Source organism: Nelusetta ayraudi, unplaced genomic scaffold (assembly GCF_046127955.1).
Source record: "Nelusetta ayraudi isolate G7.1 ecotype Tasmania unplaced genomic scaffold, CSIRO-AGI_Nayr_v1 ptg000097l, whole genome shotgun sequence".
Lineage (NCBI taxonomy): Eukaryota > Metazoa > Chordata > Actinopteri > Tetraodontiformes > Monacanthidae > Nelusetta > Nelusetta ayraudi.
The window spans coordinates 2738364-2761063 of record NW_027466147.1 but is presented as its reverse complement, the minus strand read 5'-3'; the positions used below and the strand labels follow the sequence as shown (position 1 = coordinate 2761063).

Sequence of the window (22700 nt, the reverse complement as noted above, 5' to 3'; positions counted from 1 at the left end):
ATGGATAAATGTGGTCCCCCCCCCCCCCTCCCAACCTCCTATATGATCACTTTGGTAGCGTCCGCCACAAAGATAGTAATGGTGTTTTTTTTGTTGTTGTTTTTTTTTTTATAAGTTGTAAAAAGCAAAAACTTGAGTCTACAAAGTACCAAATATTCTATGGATATCGACAGTATTTATGTGTATATTCCTTAAGCATTTTATTTCTTTCCGGTTTTAAATGAATCTTTTGTTTCTGTTTGTTTGCACTGGACCTATATTTGATGCATCGTATACTGTACCCCTGCCGCCTGCAGATGAACACGCTCGCCATGTGTTTCCATGTAATGAGGATATAGACAGTGACACAACAATAAAGATGCTGACTGGAAGCGTTTTTTTGTTTAGTGTTTTCTTTTTTGTTTTCATCGGCCTGTTGTAACTGCTAAATGTGTTTAATGCATAAATATTTTTACTCTGGGTATTTAAAAAAAAAAAAAAAGAAAGAAAGTTCTATGATTAGCTGAGCTCAATTTAAATGTCACTGTGACCAACACTAAACCCAGTGGAACACAAAAAAAAATATATAGTTTCTTTTCTTCTCCGCCTCTTTTTCCTCATTTCTTCTGTTGTCTCCTTTCTTTATGCCGCTGGGAATATATATAAATACATATTTCAGGACTGTCAAACAATACATTTTATTAATCGAGATTAATCTCTGACTTTCCATAAGTAACTGCAATTTATCACGTTTTGACTCTTGTCGTTAAAAGTTCTGTTAGTTTGCGTTTTTACAGTGAGGTCGAGCATTCAGCTGCCACCCAATCAGCAGTCGCGTTAGTCTGAATCTTCAATGCACTTTAACAACACTTTTAATCCACACGTCTGCGGCGCCTCCCACACTTGTACTTTCTCGCTTTTACTCGAGTAAAAGAGTCGAGGGTTAGTCGGTATACTTTTACTTTTACCAGAAGCATTTCCTTACACAAGTACCTGTACTTTTACTTCAGTACGGAATGTGAGTACTTTGGCCTCCTCTGCTAACTGGGTGAGAGAGGGGGAGATTATTTTAAGATGACCCCTGCGTTGCCCCATCGTTATCAGGCTGGCGGTGGTCGTGAACTCATTAGCTAGTCAGTGTGGTTCGATAGAACCCAAGCTGGCCGGCCCAGTCTCTGCTGGGGGCGTCTCAGCTCATGTGTCCCCCCTAACCAAGACTTGGTGGCACCAGCAGCAGGTTCCCTGCCCCACCCCACCCCCACCCCACCCCACCCCCTGGCTGCCTGGCACTCCCAGATGAGCCCAGGTCACCGGACCCTCCGGCTCTGAAGCCTCAAACTTCAGCTCCCTTTCTCGCAAAAACATGGGGAAAAAAACGTAGCGAGTCGCACCCAGTGTGCGTCCGCTCTAAACCACAACACACAATATTCATGTCGGTCGCTAAACGTTGCCGACACATGTCTGCCTCTTTCGCACCCCTTCAGCTGAACCCCTCCCCACTCCCTCACCTCACCAGCCTCAGATTCCCTCCTAACCCCATTCCACACACACACACACACACACACACATACACACACACACACACACACACACACCCCTGGTCTGCGTGTTTGTGTGTAAATGTGTGTGTCAGCTCCCCCCAGACTTAGGCAGCGTCCAGTGACCAAGTCATGACCGGCAGCCACGTTGTCACATAGCAGCATTTTGGGATCACTCACACTTCCTGTTGGATCAATACATTTGTTGTCGTTTTTTGGCTGCTGTGGGTGGAAAAAAAACAACCAAGTGCGCAGGTAAGCACAGAAACGTCGACCTTCTGCGGGTTGTTTTTTTTTTTTGTAATCTGCACTTTGATGTGAGCAGCGTGTTTTGCTGGAGCAGCTTGGCTGGCGTCCTGAGGGGCGAGCGTACCTGTTGGTTCTGACCTGCAGGGGAATGTAGTCGCGTAGCCGCTTGTATTAAGTTCAATCACGGGACCTAAAGAGGCCTGACAGCGCATGTTACACGTTACTGATGATACTACAGATCGCAGTGTCGGAGAGCAGCGGACGTCTGAGATAACCAGCTAGGCCAGGCATGGGCAAGCTACGGCCCGGGGGCCATATGTGGCCCGTGAAGCTTTTTTTAATCCGACCTGCCGAACTTGAAGAAGTTCTATAGAATAGTTGTGCGTAAATGCAGTGGAGCTTCAAAGACGCATTTAATGTCCATTTCCAGTAGACATTAAAACACATGTTTCTTACATATCCCATGATATACACATTCCTCCTATGAGGTGGGTCACCAAAACACCTGCTGCTGCTCCGGCCCCTAACCCTAACCCTCGCCCACTGTGGCCCCACCAGTCAAAATGTTTGCCCACCCCTGAGCAAGGGGCTAAATGTGTGAATAGTAATGTCTAGATCAATCAATCAATCAATCAATCAATCAATCAATTTATGAATCCATCCATCAATCCATCAAATGATGTCCTTTGTGAACCTCCGTCCACACACTTTTCTGTGTGGAAAGAGTGGAAGCAGGAGGGTAAACAAAAACTGTGTCAGTTATATAGCAGGCAGGGTGAGGCAACACAGAGCCGAGTTGGGGGGGGGGGGTTCTCGGGGCGAGTCCCGAGCATGCCTCCGTGACGCTGCGCTTGGGCCGCGAGCCACGGATTGGCACACGGTGAGATCAGGTGACCGGCTCTGGGGCTAAATCGGTCGGCGGGCCAGCAGACAAGTTGAGGAGTTGGGAGAATTGGAGAAGTGGTGGGGGTTGGGGGGGGTTGGGGGGGGGGGGTCACAGGGGGCTGTCTCCCAGTGACGCAACAAGCTGCAGGGGATTCAGAGGGGCTCAGGGCGACGCTGGAGCTCCTCCTTTCCACCCCTTCACCAGCTGTCACTGCCACGACTCCAGTTTCTCACAAAATAAAAGCCAAATTTCCAAAATTTCAACAATTGTGTACAATTGTGATTTGCAGGTGTTTCCATTGAATGGTGTGAAGAGCTTCAGCCGTAGTTCTCGTGAAATCTCACCGCACGCTGATTTGACGAGAACTGCGTTTGTTTTTTTGCTGTCACGAATGGTCGGTCCAGTGGTCCAGTGGTCCAGTGGTCCAGTGGTCCAGTGGTAGAGGGGCCACCCTGAGACTGCTAGGGTCAACATTTCCAGCATAGAGAATAGAACATACGTACAAACATAGAATATATAGACGTTAAAAACATCTACAAACAAGCTGTTCTGCGGTGGCCCCTAGTGGTGAACTGTACTGACTGTTGAACCTGTGGCCTTCTGAAATGAATGAAAGCTGCCTGACTTGTCCACTCATTCAGCCCCACTTCCAGAATGTGAGCCACTGCTGAACCAAAGCTGCTGCTGCTGCTGCTGCTTTAGGGGCTTCCTGGTGTTGTGTGCAGCTCTGGAATGACGCAGTGGGTGGTTTGTTTAAATATAACACACTTTGTGGATGGGTGTCAGTGTTTAGCCCTCTCTCTTTTCTTTGCATGGTTTTATGCATATACTATAAATGCACTTCATACAGGGAGGTCAGCCGTGATCTTTCACTACTCTGCCGCGCCAGCCGCCTGGGTTTGTGCCGCGATGGGAAGGTTTATAGTGCAGAACAGGGCAACGATGTCAATGCGAAGCATTCTGACTCTCTCCTGCCGGCCGCTAACAGGTGGCTGACAGTAAATATGCAGTGCCGGGAGGCGCTGCCAGCTCCACCAGGCAGCCCAACATGTGGGTTGATGAACAGAACATCCCTGGAGGACGCACACTGTTAAAAATAACAGCCATTATTCTTGACTGCTCCCAAACTCCACACGTATTGAAAAGACACAGCGGCTGTTTTTTCTTTTTCTTAAAACGTTTGTGCAGAGAAAGAATGTGAGTTCGGTTCTGATCAGTTCTCGCTGATCAAGTTTATTGAGATTAATTGGTCATTACGCATTTGTGCAGTCCAGCTGCAGGTGTGGTCCTGCAGATGGGAGTGAGTTTCTCTTCTGAATAATGGATGCTAATCCAAAAACAGCCTCTCGCTCCGCACATAACTGGAAGGACACTTGATGCTTATTGGATCACAGTCAGGCACCACAGTCAAAGAAAACCCAAACCTGGGCCGTTCTGTCACATTTCATTTGTGTGTATATGTTGTGGCTCTATAAATACATACATGATATGTATTCAATTTGCGTATGTATTTTTGTTTATATTGGCAATTATGCACACGCGCACACACACACACACACACATATATACATGTTCACAGGATACACGTGTGTGTGTATATATAGATATACCGTATGCATGCATGTTTGTATGTGTATGTACATACGTACTTATACATACAGTACCTGCATACATAAATACATACATGGATCTATGTGTGCGTGTGTAAAGATATGTATTTGTTTTCTTACAATACTCTTTTTTTTTTTCCAACCACCTGCTGCAACTGCGCTGGGTTTGTGGCTGTTGTTTGAAAAATGTTGCCATGCCAGCAAATTAATTAGATGTCTTCATTGTTTGTTTTGTTTTGGTGAGCTCTACCAGAATGGCAGGGTCTATTGATAGACGCGCTCTAGGTGGGGCGGCTGGACACGGTGGTCTTCTAGTGCCGGCATTGAACAATCGGCAGCGCGACAAGAATGCAGCCTGCCCTCGGGCCTTTACGTAACAGAGACACAATTGATCCGATGGCTTCTGCGGCAGCTGTTGTTTTACCGACAACAGGCTGCATAACAAGAGACCAAATCCCCTGCTGGGGAAGTAGGATGAGGCCCGCTGAGCCTCATGCGGCTAGCTGTGAGATCACCTGTCTGGCACCATCTGAGACACGGTTGCTGTTGGAAGGGACAGAACTATACAGGATGGAGATGAGACATTGCAGGGAGTTGAGTGGAGCGGTTACCCTGTGTCTTGTGCGTGGAGACACTCAGATGTTGCCAGGCCAGAGAGACGTCCACTAAAGAGTTTAATTTAGCCCAGAAACCCGAGCCCTGGGCCTCCGCTGTCAGCTCCTTCTGTGGCCCACAGCAACAGAGGGCAGCGGGCCATGATCCGCGATGTGTGGAACCACGAAAGCCTTAATTAGCAGCAAAACCTTGCAATGTGCTCAGAGGACTCAGGGCAGACAGAGACACCCGGTGTGTAGGAGGTGAGGTCCTGCAAGCCCTGCTGGTCAAATGGCACAAAAGAATTACACGTGCATGATGAAAGAGTGCTTTTACTTTTGTAGTGATGAGTGGTCGAGACTGATGGCCACAAAACAGAAGGACTTGCTTGGTTGTTAGTAGTGGGTGGTGGTGGTGGTGGTGCACCACTGTTCTTCAGGGTGCTGTGAAGGTTCCGGAGCATCCTTCTCTTGGTCAATGTCCCATGAGGCCAGTTTCACCAATACACCATCGCCCACTTTTCTAATGATCGCATTGAGTCAGTTGCCACAATCGGTCTGCTGCGCCACCGTCGCCCAGCAGATGGCAAAGAATCTGATTCTCTTCAGGAAGTAAAGGCAGCCTGGGCCCTTCTTGTACAGAGCCAGGGTCTTACCCACCTGGATCAGCTCTTCCAGGCGGTCCCAGGCCACGTGGAAGACATCGTTTCTCCCAACTGTCCTTGCTCTGTCCCAGGGTATCATCCCAGATGGACATGCCCAAAACTCCTCCCCAGGTGGCATCCTAACGAGATGCCGGAGCCACCTCTGCTGGCTGCGAACGGAACATCGGCTCTTCTTTGAGCTCCTTGCGGATGACCAAACTTCTCACCCTTTCATCCTGCCCTCTATTCATAGAAAGTGAACGTCCTTCTGTCGCTGCCTTCTGGAGCGGCTGAAACATGGCACAGTAAGTCCGACAAACACAGGCAGACGACGCTTAAAAAAAAAAAAGCTCTGCTCCTTAAAGGTGACAATCTATCCCTGCTCTGATCTGTTCTGCGCAGTGTCCAGAGGGTGCAGAAGAAGACCAGCACCATGTCCCTGACCATCTCCTCTACCTCGTCCAGCCGAGAGCTCTCCTCCTGCTCCGCCAGCTCCTCGTCCTCCTCCTCCACCTTCCAGGCTCAGAGACACTCCAGCCTGGTGCAGCCGCTGTGTGTCAGCCCGCAGAGGGTACTTTTCCTGTCATTCAAAAATCAAACTGTCAAAAAAGTTAAAGCTGACAAGTTGATGTGCTATAGCTTTGGAAAGCATGGCTTATGAAATACATGTGAAACTCTCTGCAGCACCTCCCATCTGTCAGATAGCTTGACCGTGCTGCTCATGACGAATCAAAACACTTTGTGGAAGCAACGCTGCCAACACTGTTTCCTCTCTGTCGTCCACACACTGAAGAAAGCTGATAGGCTCCTGAAGGAAAATCAGACTAATCCAGTTTTCTGTGTCTGCTTTTGTGAGAGTTGAGGGGGCGGGGGGGCGGCACGTGGTTAGAGTGCTGTAGTTATTCTCAGACGAATGTTGGACGTAGTGTAGTCCAAACAAAGACAACGGACAGGAAGCAAAAACTCGGTGACATCCACCCAAGTGTTGGTGTCAGTGTGGCCCACTTGGCGACCATCAGCAGGTGCAGATGTCTTTCTGCAGTTTGGTATATGTATGGTACATTTTCACAGCCGTGTGGGGTCCCTCTCACTTTCAAAATGTTTCTCCGCCCCACATGTTTCAGTGAAGCAGCCTCTCACATGAGCAATCGTCAAGAAAGCCCATAGAAAACACATTTATCCCACTTTTTTACGGCTTCCTGCAAAACATCCAGTTTTAGCTTCCTGCCGATGAAGCTTCTGTGAAGTTGTAGGCCTCTCCCACCAAAGCAGTGACCAAATTATAATACAGGAAAGAAAAAAAAATGTTGATGTATTTGGGATTGATTATCATTTTAACCAGGGAATTCAAAAGATAATAAAATCTTATGTCTTCATGTTCAGACTCAGAGTCCAATTTACAGCCAGCAGTATTCCGGGAATGGAGCGCCGCCTGCTTTTGTAAAGGTAAAAATCCACACATTTTTCTTTCTCGCGCCCTGAAAGCTAAAGACGACACAATTAACGTGAAACATTTTCCCAGTGGGGTTCGGATCAAACCCTGAACTTCTTATCTCTCCGTATCTTCTTTTCTTTCACGTGTCCATCACTGGACCTGTCCTCTCCGCCAGGGCCTGCACGATGTGGCCGCAGTGAAGGGTCAGCTGGTGGTCCTGGAGTGTCGACTGAGGGGGACTCCGCCTCTGCAGGTCATGTGGTACAGGGAAGATGAGCAGGTGTTGGACTCTGACGACTTCAGGATACTGCGCAAGAGTGAGTGTCTCTCAGAGGGCTGCGGGTTGTTAACTGAAACCTGACCTCACTGTCCGGTTCCAGCCGTTACGTGTTTTGGTACAGGTTCCTTAACAATGCAGAATTCATCGTGCCGACGAGTCCGATTTCTAGCTTATTAGCGAACGCCACAGAAATCGAAGTTTTGAAAATCAGCCCTTTGTGATTTCACAGAGCTGTAATGAAACATACGACTTGGAGATTTCAGACAGATGATTAAATATGCTACTTACTGTTTTTTGGCTAACTGATGTAATAAAGCTTCGACTGTTCTTATGAAGTTTAACAGCACAGATGCGTGAAATCTATTTCATATGAGAGGTTTAAAATAAGCAAAAAAAAAAAAAGAAATGCTGAGCTGGGAGTAAATGCAAGTTTGGAGCTTCCGACTTCCAGCTGAGTGTGCAACATCAGCGTTCAAATTCAATTAGCCCGCTGTTTTCTGTCTACACCCAAGAGACTTTGACTTTTACTTTTGCATTAAGACAATATAAGAGCAGTTAGTCCACTTGAGCTCCCTGTTTGGCAATTACAGTGATGTAGAGTATATGTCATGCACAGTGTCATGTGATTCATTTTAGCTGCACAGCGCCTTGTAATTCATCGTGACCAATTATTCCCCCCCCCCCCCTTCATGTCTTCGCAGAGGCCAGTTCTGTATCAGTGCCAGGTAAGCACAGAACTCTGCTCACATGGCCATTAGGCTGAATGCACAGTTTAAAAATAATATCATATCAGTGGACTATGACTCATATTTGAATGTGAATAAATGCCGGATCGCTGCTAAACAGTTCAGTACAATGCCAGCACAGCTGACAAAGGATTATTTTGTTATGAGAAATGAAATGAAAACGAGGCAGTTTCCAGCTGGAGACACAAATAATGCTGACTCATCATTATTCTTAAAGGAAAGGGCAAAAAAGTAACACTGCAAAACACAGTCAGACGATTATGAAACCTTTTATAAAAGTCACACCTCAGCCACCGGGTCTCCCTTCACTCCAGCCTCTCAGATGCACACAGCCATGGCACACAGTGTTTGTTGCCATTTTCAGAAGCGAGGCGGTGGTGGCGGTGGCGCTGCGTGTGCTGCTGGCTCACATTCCCCAGCAAGCGTACAGCTGTGGTTTGTGTTGCGGTGCGGGTGGAGGTCGTTCCTGTCACCCGGTGGTGAATAGAAGCCGTAAAACAGCCCAGTAGCCTTCCAGCGGGACTGGACAACCACACACGCCGACCCCACACCGGTGCCATCGGTTGTGGTATCGATCTTTCCATGTGGGAAGTTACCGGCATTTGACAGTCTGTTCACACAAGTGATTGCAGGGTTACAGCTGGAGAAGATGATGAAGACAAACACGATGAAGATGTTTACATTGATAGAATCGTAGGCGTAGTTCTGACTCGAGGCATCACATCAGAAAAACACAGTGCGACTCGATATTTTGTTTTTTTTTAGAATAAATAAGCCCAGTACAGGAGTTACCATACTAGACTGTAGGATGGACAGCATATCATAAACAATATTAATGTTCATCCCTGTTTTACCGATGTCCCACATGGTGGCATGATGTGAGTGGATGGTCCACTCAGACAATGGTTTTCACATTAAATCTACTGCTAACCCTAACCCTAACCCCTAACCCTAACCCTTATTAATTCATTAATTTCTTGCTTTCCACAGAGGAGCTGTGCACCCTGGTGATAACGGAGGCCTTCCCTGAAGATTCCGGCCTGTTCAAGTGTGTGGCGCTCAACTCCTTCGGCACAGTTTCCTGCTCGGCCGTCCTGCAAGTCTGCGATGGTCCGACGCTCATTACGTTCGCACGGTTCTGCGGTGACGTCCTCGTCGGGGGCCTCGGGGCCTCGCTCAAACTTTGTGTCTGCCTCTCTCGCCACGCAGATCTGGAGGAGCAGGAGATGGAGGTTGTTGGCCTGCAGGGGGCGGTAGAGTCCTCGCTCCATCATCTGACGGAGGACTTCCCCTCGGAGCTGCCGGACTCCGTCACCCTCCCGCCTCCTGACTGGCCGGAGAGCCTCCCGGAGGACAACATCCCCGATGCAGAGTGAGGAGTTGGTCACACACACACACACACACACACACACACACACACACACACACACACACACACACATGCGCTCATGTGGAAAACCAGCAAATGAATAACAACCCTGCACTAAACACATCCCATTGTTATGATCGTTGAATTTAATTAGCTGTAGTACCATTTTAATCCGCTTCAAGTCGCTGCTGTACTGCTCTACAACTGCAGAACCCCCTCTCTAGAATTGATCGATTTATTTATTTGTTTATTTCTGTATTTTTCTGTGTGTCTTCCTGTGACGGTGAACTACCTCCGTTGATGTAGTACACCGTCACAGGGAGAGAGAGAGAGAGAGAGAGAGAGAGAGAGAGAGAGAGAGAGAGAGAGTCCGAGTGGGCGTTTTATCACTCAGTTTGGACCTGCGCGCTCCCGTCGACTCCACCGTGAGCGCGCCCCGTCACCTGTCACTCCGGACTGGCCGCCGCGTCGCGCCTCATATCAGACGGTCTGGTGTTGTTGTGTCGTCCAGCAGGGAGGACCGGACCTCCTCCTCATCCTCCTCCTCCTCCTCCTCTTCCTCCTCAGCTGCGAGTCTCTGGAGAAGTGTGTGAAAACTTCCAGGGAGGTAGGCACGCGTCCCTGCCTCGCGTCGACTCTCACTTCTCACTCCCGCAAACCGTCGCTACTTCGGAGTGACGTGGTGCTCCGCGGACGCCGACCAATGTTTTGTTTGTTTTGTTTGTTTGTTTGTTTGTTGTTGTTGTTTTAAAAGTTTGAATTGAATTCCACTGTCAGCGAGGCGCCGTGACCTCGTGCAAAAGGTCTCACCTTGTTTGGGCTGCATTTGGACTTGAGTCTATTTTCGGGGCGGTTTGCGTCACGCGCGTCGTCGGTCCGTCAGACGCGCTCGCAAAGTTTTGTTATTGTTTGGCAAATTTGGTCGAATTAATAATTATAATTATTATTATTATTATTATAATGCATTGCTACGCCAAAAGCCTAGCAACAGGTTGCATCAAGAGGTTGTTGTTGTTGTTGTTTTTTTTATATGCCAACCAATCGAACGTAACCCAGATGAATGCCAAGACATCCAAGACAGAACTCCTACAACTGAAGTTGTGTCTCTGAGTCATTTAAGATATGTTGTTGGGTCACTTTGGACTCTGAGCTCACTGGTTGCGGAAGGTCGCGTGCCCGTCGGGCTCAGCTGCTCGCGGACGTCTGCCTGCTGAATGTGGTTTTATTTCAAACATGCTTCGTGTCAGTTGGGAGGCTGTGCTGAACATCATGTTTCGATGGCCCGCTGCCCATTCATTGGTTGTGAGAAAAAAAAAAAAAACAAAAAGCAACATGGTGAAGGGTGTGACGTCACTGACGTCATTGTTGTCACCTGTCAGTTTCATTTTTTTTTTTTTTTTTTTTTTTTGTCATTTCTGCCCTTGGAGACAGTTTGCGTACATCTGTTTCTCATTTACTGTATAGGCTTTGCGTCGGCGTTCCATTCTCCGTGATCTTTGGCGTAATTATGCAGTGCAGATTCTCGACTTGTTGCTAGTTGCTGCAGTTATATTTGAACTGCGGGGTCTCTGGCTGCTGTGTTTTGCTGATGAGTGCGTGTCTCACCACGGTTGTGGGGTACGGTTTGCCGAATGTCCTGCGTCCGGGGGCGGTGATCTCATCTGTAATTCGAAGTGCAAATATGGCGTCTGTGTCCTTCAGACCCCCCCCCCCCCCACCCACCCAACCCTCCACCGACTCCATCGGCTGCAAACAACAGCTGTCCAGAAGCTGTGGGCTAGTAGTCCAACAGGCTAACTAAGGTGAAATCGAGGTCCCGCGGGCAAGGTTTTGTCAATTCACCTTCTTAAAAGCCAAGAAGACCTCTTAAGGTGCTTCTTGTACATCTTTGGTGTCTTCTTTCATTTTCATTCTTCTTCTGCCAGCGGAGTGTTTGCACCTGCCAGCCGATGTCCGAATTCCAAGACCATTATAGCTTTGACGACTCAATGACACCAGCGCAAAATGCGCTAGCTGATTGCAGACACCTTCTGTATGGCGTCGTGGTGCCGCTGTGTACGGGGAAAGTCATCGGCCGATTGCAGAAGCTGCACAAACCCATCATAATGAGGTCTGTTCAGGGAGATGTTTGCAATATTCAGCCCCGAAAAGTAAATTTTTTGGTGCCAAACTCCATGAGCGTGTTGCCTCTCGCTTGCTAACCCCCAGCTGCTGTGACAGTAAGCAACCTATAACAACAGACGGCTCCCCCCGACATGCTAAAGATAACTCAGCCTGCTAAAAATGGAAGCTCATATTGTGTTTGCGTGCTCGTCATTATTTTCTACTCACAAAGCCCCATGGCGAGAAGGTGGCGGCCTCGCTGTATCTACGCCGCGTCTGTGACGTCCCTTGTTTGCCTGTCGGAGCGTCAGCGCTGCTCGTGGCGCTCGGTTGCTAAGGAGGTGCGGGAAGCCGCTTCGCTGTGTTTGCTCAAGCGCAAAAATACGACGCCCAGCCGTGAAGTGCGGCCACTCTGGGGCAAGTCTTTTTTTTTTATTCAGCGGGCGAGTGTTGATGGTACTTACAGCACATCTGGTAGAAGCAGACTGGTGTGATCCTCGGTGGAAAGCATTATCTGCTACAGAATCTCATTTGGCCTTCTTTAAAACTGCCTTCTCATTGGGACTTTTTTTTTTTTCTTCCATTGCCCAACGGTAAACTGTTTGACTGGTGGGGCCACAAGAGACACATTTCACCTTTAATGGCTCGCACACAGATTTCTCACCCGGCAACCCAAAGTCCTCTTTCTCAGCATTTTTGGGGATTTTTCTTTTTTCTTTTTTTTTTCTAACCAGAATCAAGATTAAGACCTCGGACTTTGGGGTCAGCTGATGCTGGCTGGGGAGAACAGGGCAAACACAGAGAAACAGTGAGCAAGAGCGCGAGTGGATGAGTGTGTGAGCATTGTGACAGGCTGCTATTGTCGTTCAGATCCCGTGCAGCCCGGGCCAAACGGGTCCCAGTGGGATTTTTAGTTTTTTTTTTTCGACCAGAGAAGCCAAGCCTAATGATCGTTGGTATTACGAGAAGAAAACTACTGCGTGGGCTGAAGTGGAAGCTTTCTGTTTCTCACGTCAGTGTTCCGCTTTTATAAAGACAGCTGGACTGAAATGTATATTTTATAGTTGAGGGAACTTTCTGCTTACCAGGAGACCCGCATGGTTCCAGATGTGCTCTGAAATATGAATTGGTTTATTTGTTTTTATGCAGGTTTTCAACAATATTATGGTGCACGGGTCTTATCTTTAGCCGCTTATATCCAAGTATGATTCAATGGAAAGGTCCAAACTTGATTGGACGTTGGACGTTCATTTGATGAAATGTCACTAAATTGGACATTGTTTTGTTGTTGTTGTTGTTGTATTGGAGTTTTTTAGTTGTTAAAAAAAAAAAAAAAAAAAAAAGGTGACTGTACCATACTGATGTCTACTAGATATCCGTGATGCTGCAGGACACATTCTTAGATCACGATGGGTAATCCTCCCACCATCTCTTATCACGCCATGGTTTCCAGGCCGCAGGTGGCGGGCGAAGATGTTCCTTTAAAAAAAACCTCAAAAAGGCTGCCGTGCCTCGATTTGTTCCGATCTTCACCGTGGCCTCTGTGTCCATCCGTCAGTTTCCCAGCGCCTCAGCCGGCCGACCACTCCTCCGAGGAAGCGTCTGGTCGCAGCGAGGAGGAGAGCGCCCCGAGTGCAGCCCAGAGGGAGAGTTCAGCAGAGGCAGCGGTCGACGGCGGTGCCCCCAGCCCTGCGGAACCTCCACCTGCACCCCCGAGAGCCAAGGACACGAACCAGGAACCTCCGCCTGCACCCCCGAGAGCCAAGGACACGAACCAAACGGCCAAGCTCTTCACCCCAATCAAGCTCAATTTCTCGGTAAGAACGTTTCACTCGTCCTAAACTCGTCGTTTTGCCAAAATTTGCCAATTTTGATAACTTAGTTTCAATAGAACAACAGTTTACGGTTGCTCCTTTTCTCTGGAGAGACCCAGTGAGCATCCAAGAGAAGAAACATGAGTGATACCTTCATCTTTGCTGTTATTATTGTTGTTAATTTGATGGCTTCTCCCCCTCAGTCCTCCCAGTCAGGAGGCCACAACATGAACCTGTCGGACCTGCCCACCTTCACGCCCAGCACCTTCCCCCCCAGCGCCTTCAACTATGAGCGTCCGCGTCACTTCATCCAGTCGCAGCCTTCCTTCCAGGCGCCCAGCTACGAGAGCGTGGTGAGGGAGGCCCAGGAGAACCAGAACCTCTCCCCTCAGGACAGTCCCACCGTGGTGGTGGACACACAGAGTCTGTCTAAGAGGATGTCCCAGTCCCAGTCCCAGTCCCAGTCCCTGTCCCAGTCCCAGTCCCAGTCCAGGTCTGTGTCACAGACCCAGTCCCAGTTCCAGTCGCTGAGCATCAGCCTGGACCAGAGCCAGTCGGGAGTCCAAACCCAGACCCAGGTCTTGGCCCAGGCCAACGGGACGACCAAGTCGTCCCCCTCCTCTTCCAGCCTCAGCTCCGCCTCCTCCGCTCCTCCTCCTACCACCTCCTCCGCCAACCCAGTGGCTCCTCCCCCCAACCCGAACCTCTTCGCCGCCGCCGCCTCCCCTCCACCAGCCTCCTCCACCTCTTCCTCCTCCTCCTCCTCCCTCCCCCGCGCCACCATGCGCTCCAGCATCACCCTCACCCCCAGCGTGCCCAGCGCCGTGGGCCTGGGCAGCGCCACCCTGCCGGCCAATCAGGACACCCTGTCGCCGTCCGCCGCCTACCTCTGCTCCGTGCTGCCCTCCGCTTTCTCGCCCTTCTCCTCCGCCTCCAAGCTGTCGCCGGCCGCCGGCCTCCCGCGCCCCTCCATCTCGCCCTCTCGCTCCCCGCTGGCGCCCTCCAGCCCCCTCCTGCCCGCCAGGGCTTCTTCCTCTCCCTCCTATGCGCCCACCCAGCAGCCTCTCCCAGCCTCCACCTCCTCTCCTCTCTCTCCATCCTTCCCCTACTCCTCCCCCGCCCCCTCGTCCCTCCTCCCATCGCAGCCCAGCAGCACCGCCGCCCCCCCGGTCAAAGTGCCGCCAGCCGTGGTCTCGCTGCCCACCAGCTACAAGGGGACGCCAAACATGTGAGTTCAAGTCAAGTGAAGCCTGGAATTGATCACATTGAAAGTCTGGTGTGCACAATTTTTAAGGAAGCCCAACTAGGAGCAAGAGAGTCTGCTGGAGCCTCTCCGGGCTGTCATAGGGTGACGGCAGGGTGACACCCTGGACAAGTCGACTTTTTCCAATACAAAAATCATAAATCAAGCCAAATATTAGCTTTTACCAATCTAAAAATCATAAATCAGGCCAATTTTTACATACTGGACCTTTAAAACTTCAGATTGCATGAAGAACTTAGCGTTAAAGTGTTTGTCCACGTGTTTTTCTCTCCTCCAGTCTTCCCAAACCCATCCTGAAGAAGTCCGTCGCTCCTCGGCCTTCGTCCTCCCGCTCGACAGACGACGACATCCAGGGCTCCAAAGACGCTCTCATCCAGGACCTGGAAAAGAAGCTGCGCTCCAAGGAGGCCAGGAGGAGGAGCAGTCAGGTGTCCGGTCGCTGCAAACTCTTGTCCGCTCGAGCTCTAACGCAGGCGCGCTGTTTAACGGCTGCATCTTCAACAGAAACTCTCCTACGAGGAGCGCATGGCTCGCCGGCTGCTGGGTCCCGACAACGCCAACGACATGTTTGACCAAGAATGTCTCTCAGACTCGCAACTTGACCAGGTAGGGCGGCCTGCCTCCACTCAGCACAGTAGATGTGATGACTGTCACAGAGGTCCTTTAGTCTCAGCTTGTCTTCTCAGACCAGTGTTTCTCAACTGGTGGCTCGGGACCAAAAAGCAGGTTGCGGAGCTGTTTTGATTGGGTCGCAGCTTCGTGGGCAGTTTTTTTTTTGTATTTGTATATATGTGTGTATATATATATATATATATGTATTAGGGCTGTGAGATTAATCAATTTTAAATCACAATCAGATGGTGTTAAAACCAGGAAGTGATTATGTTTGCTGCCCTCACCACTACCTGCTAAATTATTTTTCCCGAAGTCACATACAACACCCACTTGTCCGTTTTGTTTTTTTTTTTTTAGCATATTTAACAAGATTTCCGCCCCCTCCCAAAAAAAAAAAAAAAAATCGAAATCGAAAATCGAGTTTTCAAAGAAAAAAATCTGGATTTTATTTTTGACCATAATTGCCCAGCCCTAATATGTATATTGAATAAATTTGTGTGACAATCAAAAACAATGTGGGTCCTGAGACTCCACCAGGAGAGAACCACAGTTGTAGACTCCATACTGGCCCTGGCCCTCAGAGCCATTAGCTTTCACTGGGCTGCGGAGAGGAGGCGGAACGCACATTATCACCGTCAGTTGGCTTTGAATGGACGTGGAGGGAGCCCCCCCGGGCCCCTCGCTGGGCCTCCTGATGGCTTCACGAGCTCCCGGTTGAAAAGGCCTGGCAGGATAACCAGCGAGCTGCCTCACGCTGCCATTCTGACCCCAGTGTGTGTGTGTGTGTGTGTGTGTGTGTGTGTGTGTGTGTGTGTGTGTGTGTGTGTGTGTGTGTGAGAGGCAAAAAGAACAGGAGGTGCAAAGCCCCGGGAATGACAAAGGCTTTTTGACAGAGCAATCCTACACACACACACACACACACACACACACACACACACACACACACACACACACACACACACACACACATGCTCTGAAGTCAGCGGCTATTTCTGGCCTTCTTTCTGAGAAGCAGATGCTTTTGACTGGTGACAACAGTATCTTTCTGTCAAGACACACACTCGCATTACAGCACTTAGTTCAAATTTCTTTTTTTTTTTTTGTCGTTAAATGTCCACTCATGACAACCCGCTTTCTTTTTCAGCCAGATTCACCAGAAGGGAGACACACAGGTGGCCTCTGGTAAATAAAGTTTTGTGTTCTCTGTTTCTTCCAGTAATTATCCGCAGTAGACGACCTTCTGTCCAATTTACAGACTCAGTCAGCACAGTCGTGTTGTCCATAGAAATGATTCTGCGATGTAACGCACATGTAATACAAGCTAAACCGTCAGCTTTTAAAGACAAAATAAACAAAATACTTTTCTCAGTATTTGTGTAAAAGACATTTAAAGGTCCAGTGTGTAATATTTGGCTTGATTTATGACTTTTCTGTTGGTAGAATCTTTACATACTGCCCATAAATACATTAATAAAAGTGCATACTTGCAGCACAATAAAAGTAATTTGGTTTGCCTACCTTCAGAACTGTTTTTATAAGAATATAAATAGATCAAGGGTCTTGCTCCCAGTTAGCTGCCATCTTGCACTGCCATATTTCTAAGAAGGAAGAAGAAGAGGGTGGTGGAGGTATCCAGGTTTGGGTGCGCAGGCCACCGTAGCTCACTGGCAACCTCGGGAGAGGGAGGAAGAGTGAAAGACCCTGCAATCTGAAATGTAACCACTTGATGTCACTGTTTCTTCTTCAAAATCTCTAAATGTTACACACTTAACCCTGAAGTACAATACTGAGATTTCTCACTCACAAACTGCGAGTGCTTGCTTTACACTGTCGACGCAGTGTTGCGTAACCACTGCCAATCAGTGCCAGACTCTCAGGACGCACAGGGAGGAGAAACGCAGTCTAATGTATTTGTTCAGTCTCTGGCGGAGTGTGAAATTGAGTCATTAGGAGCGACTAAACTGGCTGAATGATGTGTCTGTGTGCCGGCGGCAGGGGGAGGCACCACTCGGGAATGGACGGCGGGAGGGCAAACGAGGGTTCGGCCATCCAGGAGAAGTGCTACGCCCCCCGCTTCATGCAGATCCCCCCGGACCTCACGGTGGAGGAGGGACGCTTCTGCAGGATCGACTTCAAGGTGTGACGCTCACTAGAGAGTGTGTGTGTGTGTGTGTGTGTGTGTGTGCACCTCGCTCAAAGTCAAACCGAGCGGGATTAACCCCCCCGCCCCCCACCACCACCACCCAAATCCAGGTGGGAGGTCTCCCGACGCCCGACATCTGCTGGTACCTGGACGGGAAAGCCATCCGTCCAGACGACTACCACAAGATGCTGGTGTGTGAGAAGGCCCTGCACTCCTTCATCATCGAGATCGTCACCGTGCACCACGCCGGAGTCTATGAGTGCGTGGCCAGGAACCGGGCAGGGGAGAGCAGATTCAGCATGAGGATCGACGTGTTGGGTGAATGTTGGAGGATTTTTTTTTCTCAAAACAAAAGAGTCATAACGCTCTTGATTGGCCCTCCGTTGGTATTGTGCTTGATTTATATTGAGATTTAAGAAATTCTCTGTTTGAATCAATTTGGTAGCTTTTCCCATATGGCCCAACCATTCTAATTGTATGTTATATGCTATGGTCAGGTGGCTGTCATGGATGCAATTGTGGAAATATTATTTGACAATTGTAATGATCAGTGTCTATGAAGCCCATGAGGTCTGGTCACCACTTGTGTTTGACGCTTAAATAAACGGATCAATCGATCGATCGATCAATATGCAGATTCCACCTGTTTATCCTTCAACGCCCTGCATTTGCATTCTGGGGTTCCCTCTAATTTCTCGTGTGACCCTCCGCCTTGCCCCTGCAGCCCAGGAGGTCCTTCGTCCTCCCACCTTCGTCCAGAAGATGTCAAACTCCCGAGCACTAGAGGGCGACACGGTCCGGTTAGAGTGCAAAGTGGAAGCCTCGCCTCCGCCGCAGCTCTTCTGGAAGAAGGACAAAGACATGCTGCGGACTGACCCCAACAGAATGAGGTACGTCACCGCACCCTGAACGCCTCTTCAACTGCACTCTGGCGCAGAACACGATGCAGTGCAGTCACATCAGCTTCAGGCTCATAGAGCCAACCAGTGAGGCGTACAAAGAAATGAACACTGTAAATACTGTGAAGGACAGGACGTTCATTGAAGGACAGTAATATGACTTAGTTGGTTTATTTTTGTTACATCATTTTTAAATGTATCATTAGCCTGTGGAAAAAGGTTACTGTTGAAATCTAAATGAGAAAGCAGCAAATGAAATAAGAGGCCTACAATTTTTATTTACATTTCATTTATTTTGATGCGATTTATTATTTTTTTTTTTTTGAAATTCGATTTTGCACGTATGCAATATGAAAATTGTTAATTGCATAGTGTTAAGTTAAGCTTTGCTTGTTCCACATTCAGGTTGAAGCTACAATTTGTCCAAAATAAACAAGTTTTTTTTTTCTTCCCCCCCCACCATCATCTTCTAAATCTTTGGCACTTCACAGTGCAGCGATACTGAGGCTGTTGATTTTGTTTCTCAGACAGACCCCTCACTGTTTGATGGTTTGAATCCGCAGTCTCTACCAGGACGGCTCCGGCCGCCAGTGCCTGCTGATAGAGCGGGTGGTGAAGTCCGACGCCGGGTGGTACACCCTCTCTGCCATCAACGTGGCCGGCATGTCCACGTGCAACGCCAGGCTGGATGTAACCGGTAAGTGCGTTCGCCCCCCCCCCCCCCCCCCCCCCCCACACACACACACACACACACACACACCCTCCTCCCCCTCCTCATCTCTCAGGTACGCTATCTGCTATCTGAGCGTTAGCCCGGCGGTTGCTATGGTAGCCCGCGGCTGTAAACAGCAGATGGGGAGTGAGCGCGCCCAACGGCAGAGTGCGCGCGGCTCGGCATGCCGTGAAAACAAACGCTTGTTACGTGATGGAGCGGGAACGCGATGAGACCAGCGTCTGTAACGGAGACGAGGCTTCCACTCTCACTGGAGGGAAGCACAACGGCAGCGGTCAGGTTTCCGATCAATTTCGCGTAACACGCCACCCGCCTGCCTTGCGGAGATGCCCGGTGTCCATTACAACACAGCTTATAGCTTTTAAAACCAATTGAAAGTGTTCAATTATCCAGACCACTGCAGCTGTCAGAGGCGTCTTAAATTCAGCCGTTGATGTTGTGCTCTGACTCGAAGGTAAGGCAAGTTTGTTGAAAAAGGTCTTCCAAGTACACAAGTGTGCATGGAAATGGAACAGAGAGTGGAAAAGTGAAATTACAGTTGGCTTCAATGTGCGTATTGTTTGCTTGAAGGATGGGTGAAGCAGTCAACAATACGGTGCATCCATTTCCCAATGTTTTTGCTTCATCCTGGGGTCCAGTGGAGCAGCATCACCACCAATTATCCAACAATTCTAGATCTCTAGTTTTCGTGGAAAACCTATAATGCGGCTTTCTAATATAAATTTAGTCTTTAAAGGTGAAGTTTGGAATGTTAGGAAAAAAAACAGCGACATCCAGTGGTTACATTTTAGATTGCAGCGCTATATTAGTCCTTTGGGTCTCCGTACTATCCTCCTCCCGAGCATGCCAGTGAACTACGGGGGCCTGTAAGCAAACACCTGAATACCTCGAGCACCTCCTTCTTCGTTGGTTTATTTGAGGACGCAAGTCTTGAGTAGGACGGGTAGGAAAAGGGTAGGAAAACCAAATTAGTTTTATTTTTTTGGGCTATAAACAAGCAAAAAATGAAACCAAATTTTACACACTGGGCCTTTAAATACATTCCTTTTACTTTAACTTTTTATTTAGAGACATGCTTTTCAGAAGTGTTTCCAGTCGTTTTTGTCCAGGTAGATGTTTGCGGACGTTGCGGACCCAAAAGAAACCACGTCTAAAAAACGTGAGGTGCAGGAACAGGAACATTTTGGCTTGGAGATCGTCTCTCATTGTCCGTCCCCTAAGTCTCCCCGTCTCTGGGCGGGCCGTCCTGTCCCGGCGCTGCTGTGGAGGGCACAGGATTTATTTTCAGACACCTGGCATGAGGGGAATGTTCAGCCCACTCGGCTATCAGTTAAACGTGTCGCAGCCGCTGCTGCTGTTAGTAGATTTATTTATGTGCACACGCAAAGAAGATCCGACATCAAAACAAATAAGACCACTCAATTTCAGAACCAAAAAAACTTTGATAAAAGTGTATTTCTTCCCGCCTAATCGGTTTTAAACTACATACAGTGGTGGAAAAAAGTTTTGGGACACCTCATGCATTCGTGACGTATGTGTATTGCACTAAGAATGAAGTCTTAAGTGTCCCAGTGCAGTTTATTTTAGTGCAGCCACCAACATTGACCCACGTGCTGCACGTGCACCGGCCCGTCCAGCTCAGCAGCGGATGTTTCAGAAAGATGACGCCCATTGCAACACATCCAGAGGACAAGAATTTAGTTTTCCTCTTCTTTTTTTTTTTTTTGTTTTATTAAAAACAAATAACTGAATAATGCAGCAAAACCTTTTTGTCAGTAAAATATTTACAGACAATAATTGCGATTGAAAAAAAAATTCAAGATTGTCCAAAAACTCGTTCATCCACCGCTGTGTGAGTTTTAAACAAAGTTCTTCTGGAAAACTACCAGAACACCTTGTGATGATTCTCCTCCTCCTCTCACTTCGTCTCTCCCCCCCGACCCCCCCACAGCTCGCGCCACCACACCCATGAAGACGGCGCCCCCTGGCTCCAAGACACTGAAGCTGCTGTCGTCGCTGAGCCACGTGCCGGCTCTGACGGTGGAGAGCCCGGCGCAGCACACCGCCCCGCTGTACGAGAGCGAGGAGCTGTAGAGCCCCGCCCCTCCCCCCCCCTGCCCCCACACTGGACTCGTAGTGTTAAAATCAGGCCTCTGGGGCCTCACCTGGTCGTCATGGTCACTACACAGGCTGCATTTTCTTTTTTTTTGGTTGTGTTATGTAATCTACAGTCACACAGTTCATAGGAATGAGCTGCTTTATTTTTTAGATTAGGAAACCATTGATGAGACGCCACCAGCAACTCTGAATGCAGTGGTGGGAAGTTCCTCTCCATCTGAAGAGATGTTTCAAAGTGCTTAAAGCCTCCCTGTCGGAATCCACCTGCTGCTCGTTCAGTCTGTCAGTCTGCTCAATGCTGTGGAGCTCATGTTGTTGATACATGCTGTTAAGCCTCGCCACGTTTCCTCCTCTCCCCCCCCCCCCGTATTAATAGACCAGGACACGGTGGAACTAGAGTTCAGCCTTCAGCGTTAGACAAGCAGAGGGAGGAAAGTGGCAACAGCGCCCCCCTGTGGAGAGACCGGCAAGGACGTCCAAACCTCGCTGGTTTGTACGCGCAGTAGCTAAGGGCTAAAATTGAATTTTAATTTTTAAAAAAAAGCAGGAATGACGAGCGCAAATTTAGACCCTGGAATCCGCTTTTTGGCTCGGTGCACTGTGTGCAGACTTCACCTCGACTACACCCGACTCCCAGGTTGTGAGTTGACTTCCCCGACTCGATCCGTATTTACCCAAACGGCACAGCAAGATTCTCCCGCGCAGCCTCTCCTTTTCAGTTCAGTTCAGTTCAGATTCAGATGACGACGCCGCATTTTAAAAGTTGATTTATGTTGTATGTACGTAGCTATGTATGTGCACAGCAATGACAAGTACTACTCCCTCCCCCCCCCCCCCCCCTTGCCTGCAGGGGGCCTACAGTAGAGTTCTCAATGAGCTGGAACAAGGACCGACTGTCCCACCGCGGGGCTCCAACCCTGGCGTTGCACTCGACATTGCGCACACATGGAGAAGTTCACTATGGATCAAGTCTGCAGTGCAGATGATCCGCGCGTTTAAAAAGTCGGTCTGTCAGAAAATACATTTCTTTGAATTACCCGCTCGGCTCGGAGCCTCCAGAAATATTGAACTTCGCGGAGCTCCGGCTTCCCCATAAACTCTGAGGCTCAGCGTCGGAACTTAAAAGTTCTATTTCTGCTTCCCAAGGGCAGCTTTTGGTTGGGGGCCCGCGTGCTCCACGGCGCGAACCTCTACGCCGAGGTGTCGCAGCTCCAGTCGTCTGTCCTCAGTCAGTCTGGCCACCAGGGGGCTGTGAACGCCTGCATTGTTCTTTTTGTTTGGCAAGTGAGATTGCTCTCTGATGGAGATTTTGAAGCCGCAGGTGTTGCTGTGTATTCCCCCTCAAGTACCGTTTGTTGTGTAAAGAAAAAAAAAAAAAAATCACTGGATGAATGAAGAATAAAGGATATTGTGACCTCAACTTTTTCTTTCGTCTCCGTGAATGGAAACCGTCAGCGACGTGCAGGTGGGCCAGAGAACAACCAACGTCCCTCAGTGAGTAGATTTCCTGTCCATCCCAGAGTCTATCAATCAATCAATATTAAACACGGTAGTAGTGAAACACCTGGTTGGACATGTGTTGGTGCATTTTGTGACATCACAAAGGGAAGGGGTGTTTTTCTTTCCCCCCCCCCCCGGGAGCACCTGTTTTAGAGTGGGTTGTTATGCTTTTTTTTTTCAGG

General features: G+C 48.9%; 1 protein-coding gene across 3 annotated transcripts; it reads left to right on the top strand.

Annotated features, from left to right (window-relative positions):
- Positions 1 to 1646: 1646 nt before the first annotated feature.
- myot (myotilin) lies at positions 1647 to 22438 on the top strand. Of its 3 annotated transcripts, none has more exons than XM_076048006.1 (18): positions 1647 to 1772; positions 5753 to 5804; positions 5902 to 6070; positions 6883 to 6945; positions 7110 to 7251; positions 7916 to 7939; positions 8951 to 9070; positions 9170 to 9332; positions 12934 to 13249; positions 13450 to 14474; positions 14788 to 14938; positions 15015 to 15116; positions 16270 to 16307; positions 17121 to 17262; positions 17379 to 17586; positions 17993 to 18158; positions 18731 to 18864; positions 20852 to 22438. In XM_076048006.1, the coding sequence occupies exons 2-18, from the start codon at positions 5797 to 5799 to the stop codon at positions 20992 to 20994; spliced, it is 3114 nt and encodes a 1037-aa protein (XP_075904121.1). In that variant the 5' UTR covers positions 1647 to 1772; positions 5753 to 5796; the 3' UTR covers positions 20995 to 22438. The 3 variants fall into 3 exon arrangements, with proteins under 3 accessions (XP_075904121.1, XP_075904123.1, XP_075904122.1); XM_076048008.1 differs by having other exon boundaries at positions 1648 to 1772; positions 12991 to 13249; XM_076048007.1 differs by lacking the exon at positions 5753 to 5804 and having other exon boundaries at positions 1648 to 1772.
- The last annotated feature ends 262 nt before the right edge of the window (positions 22439 to 22700 follow it).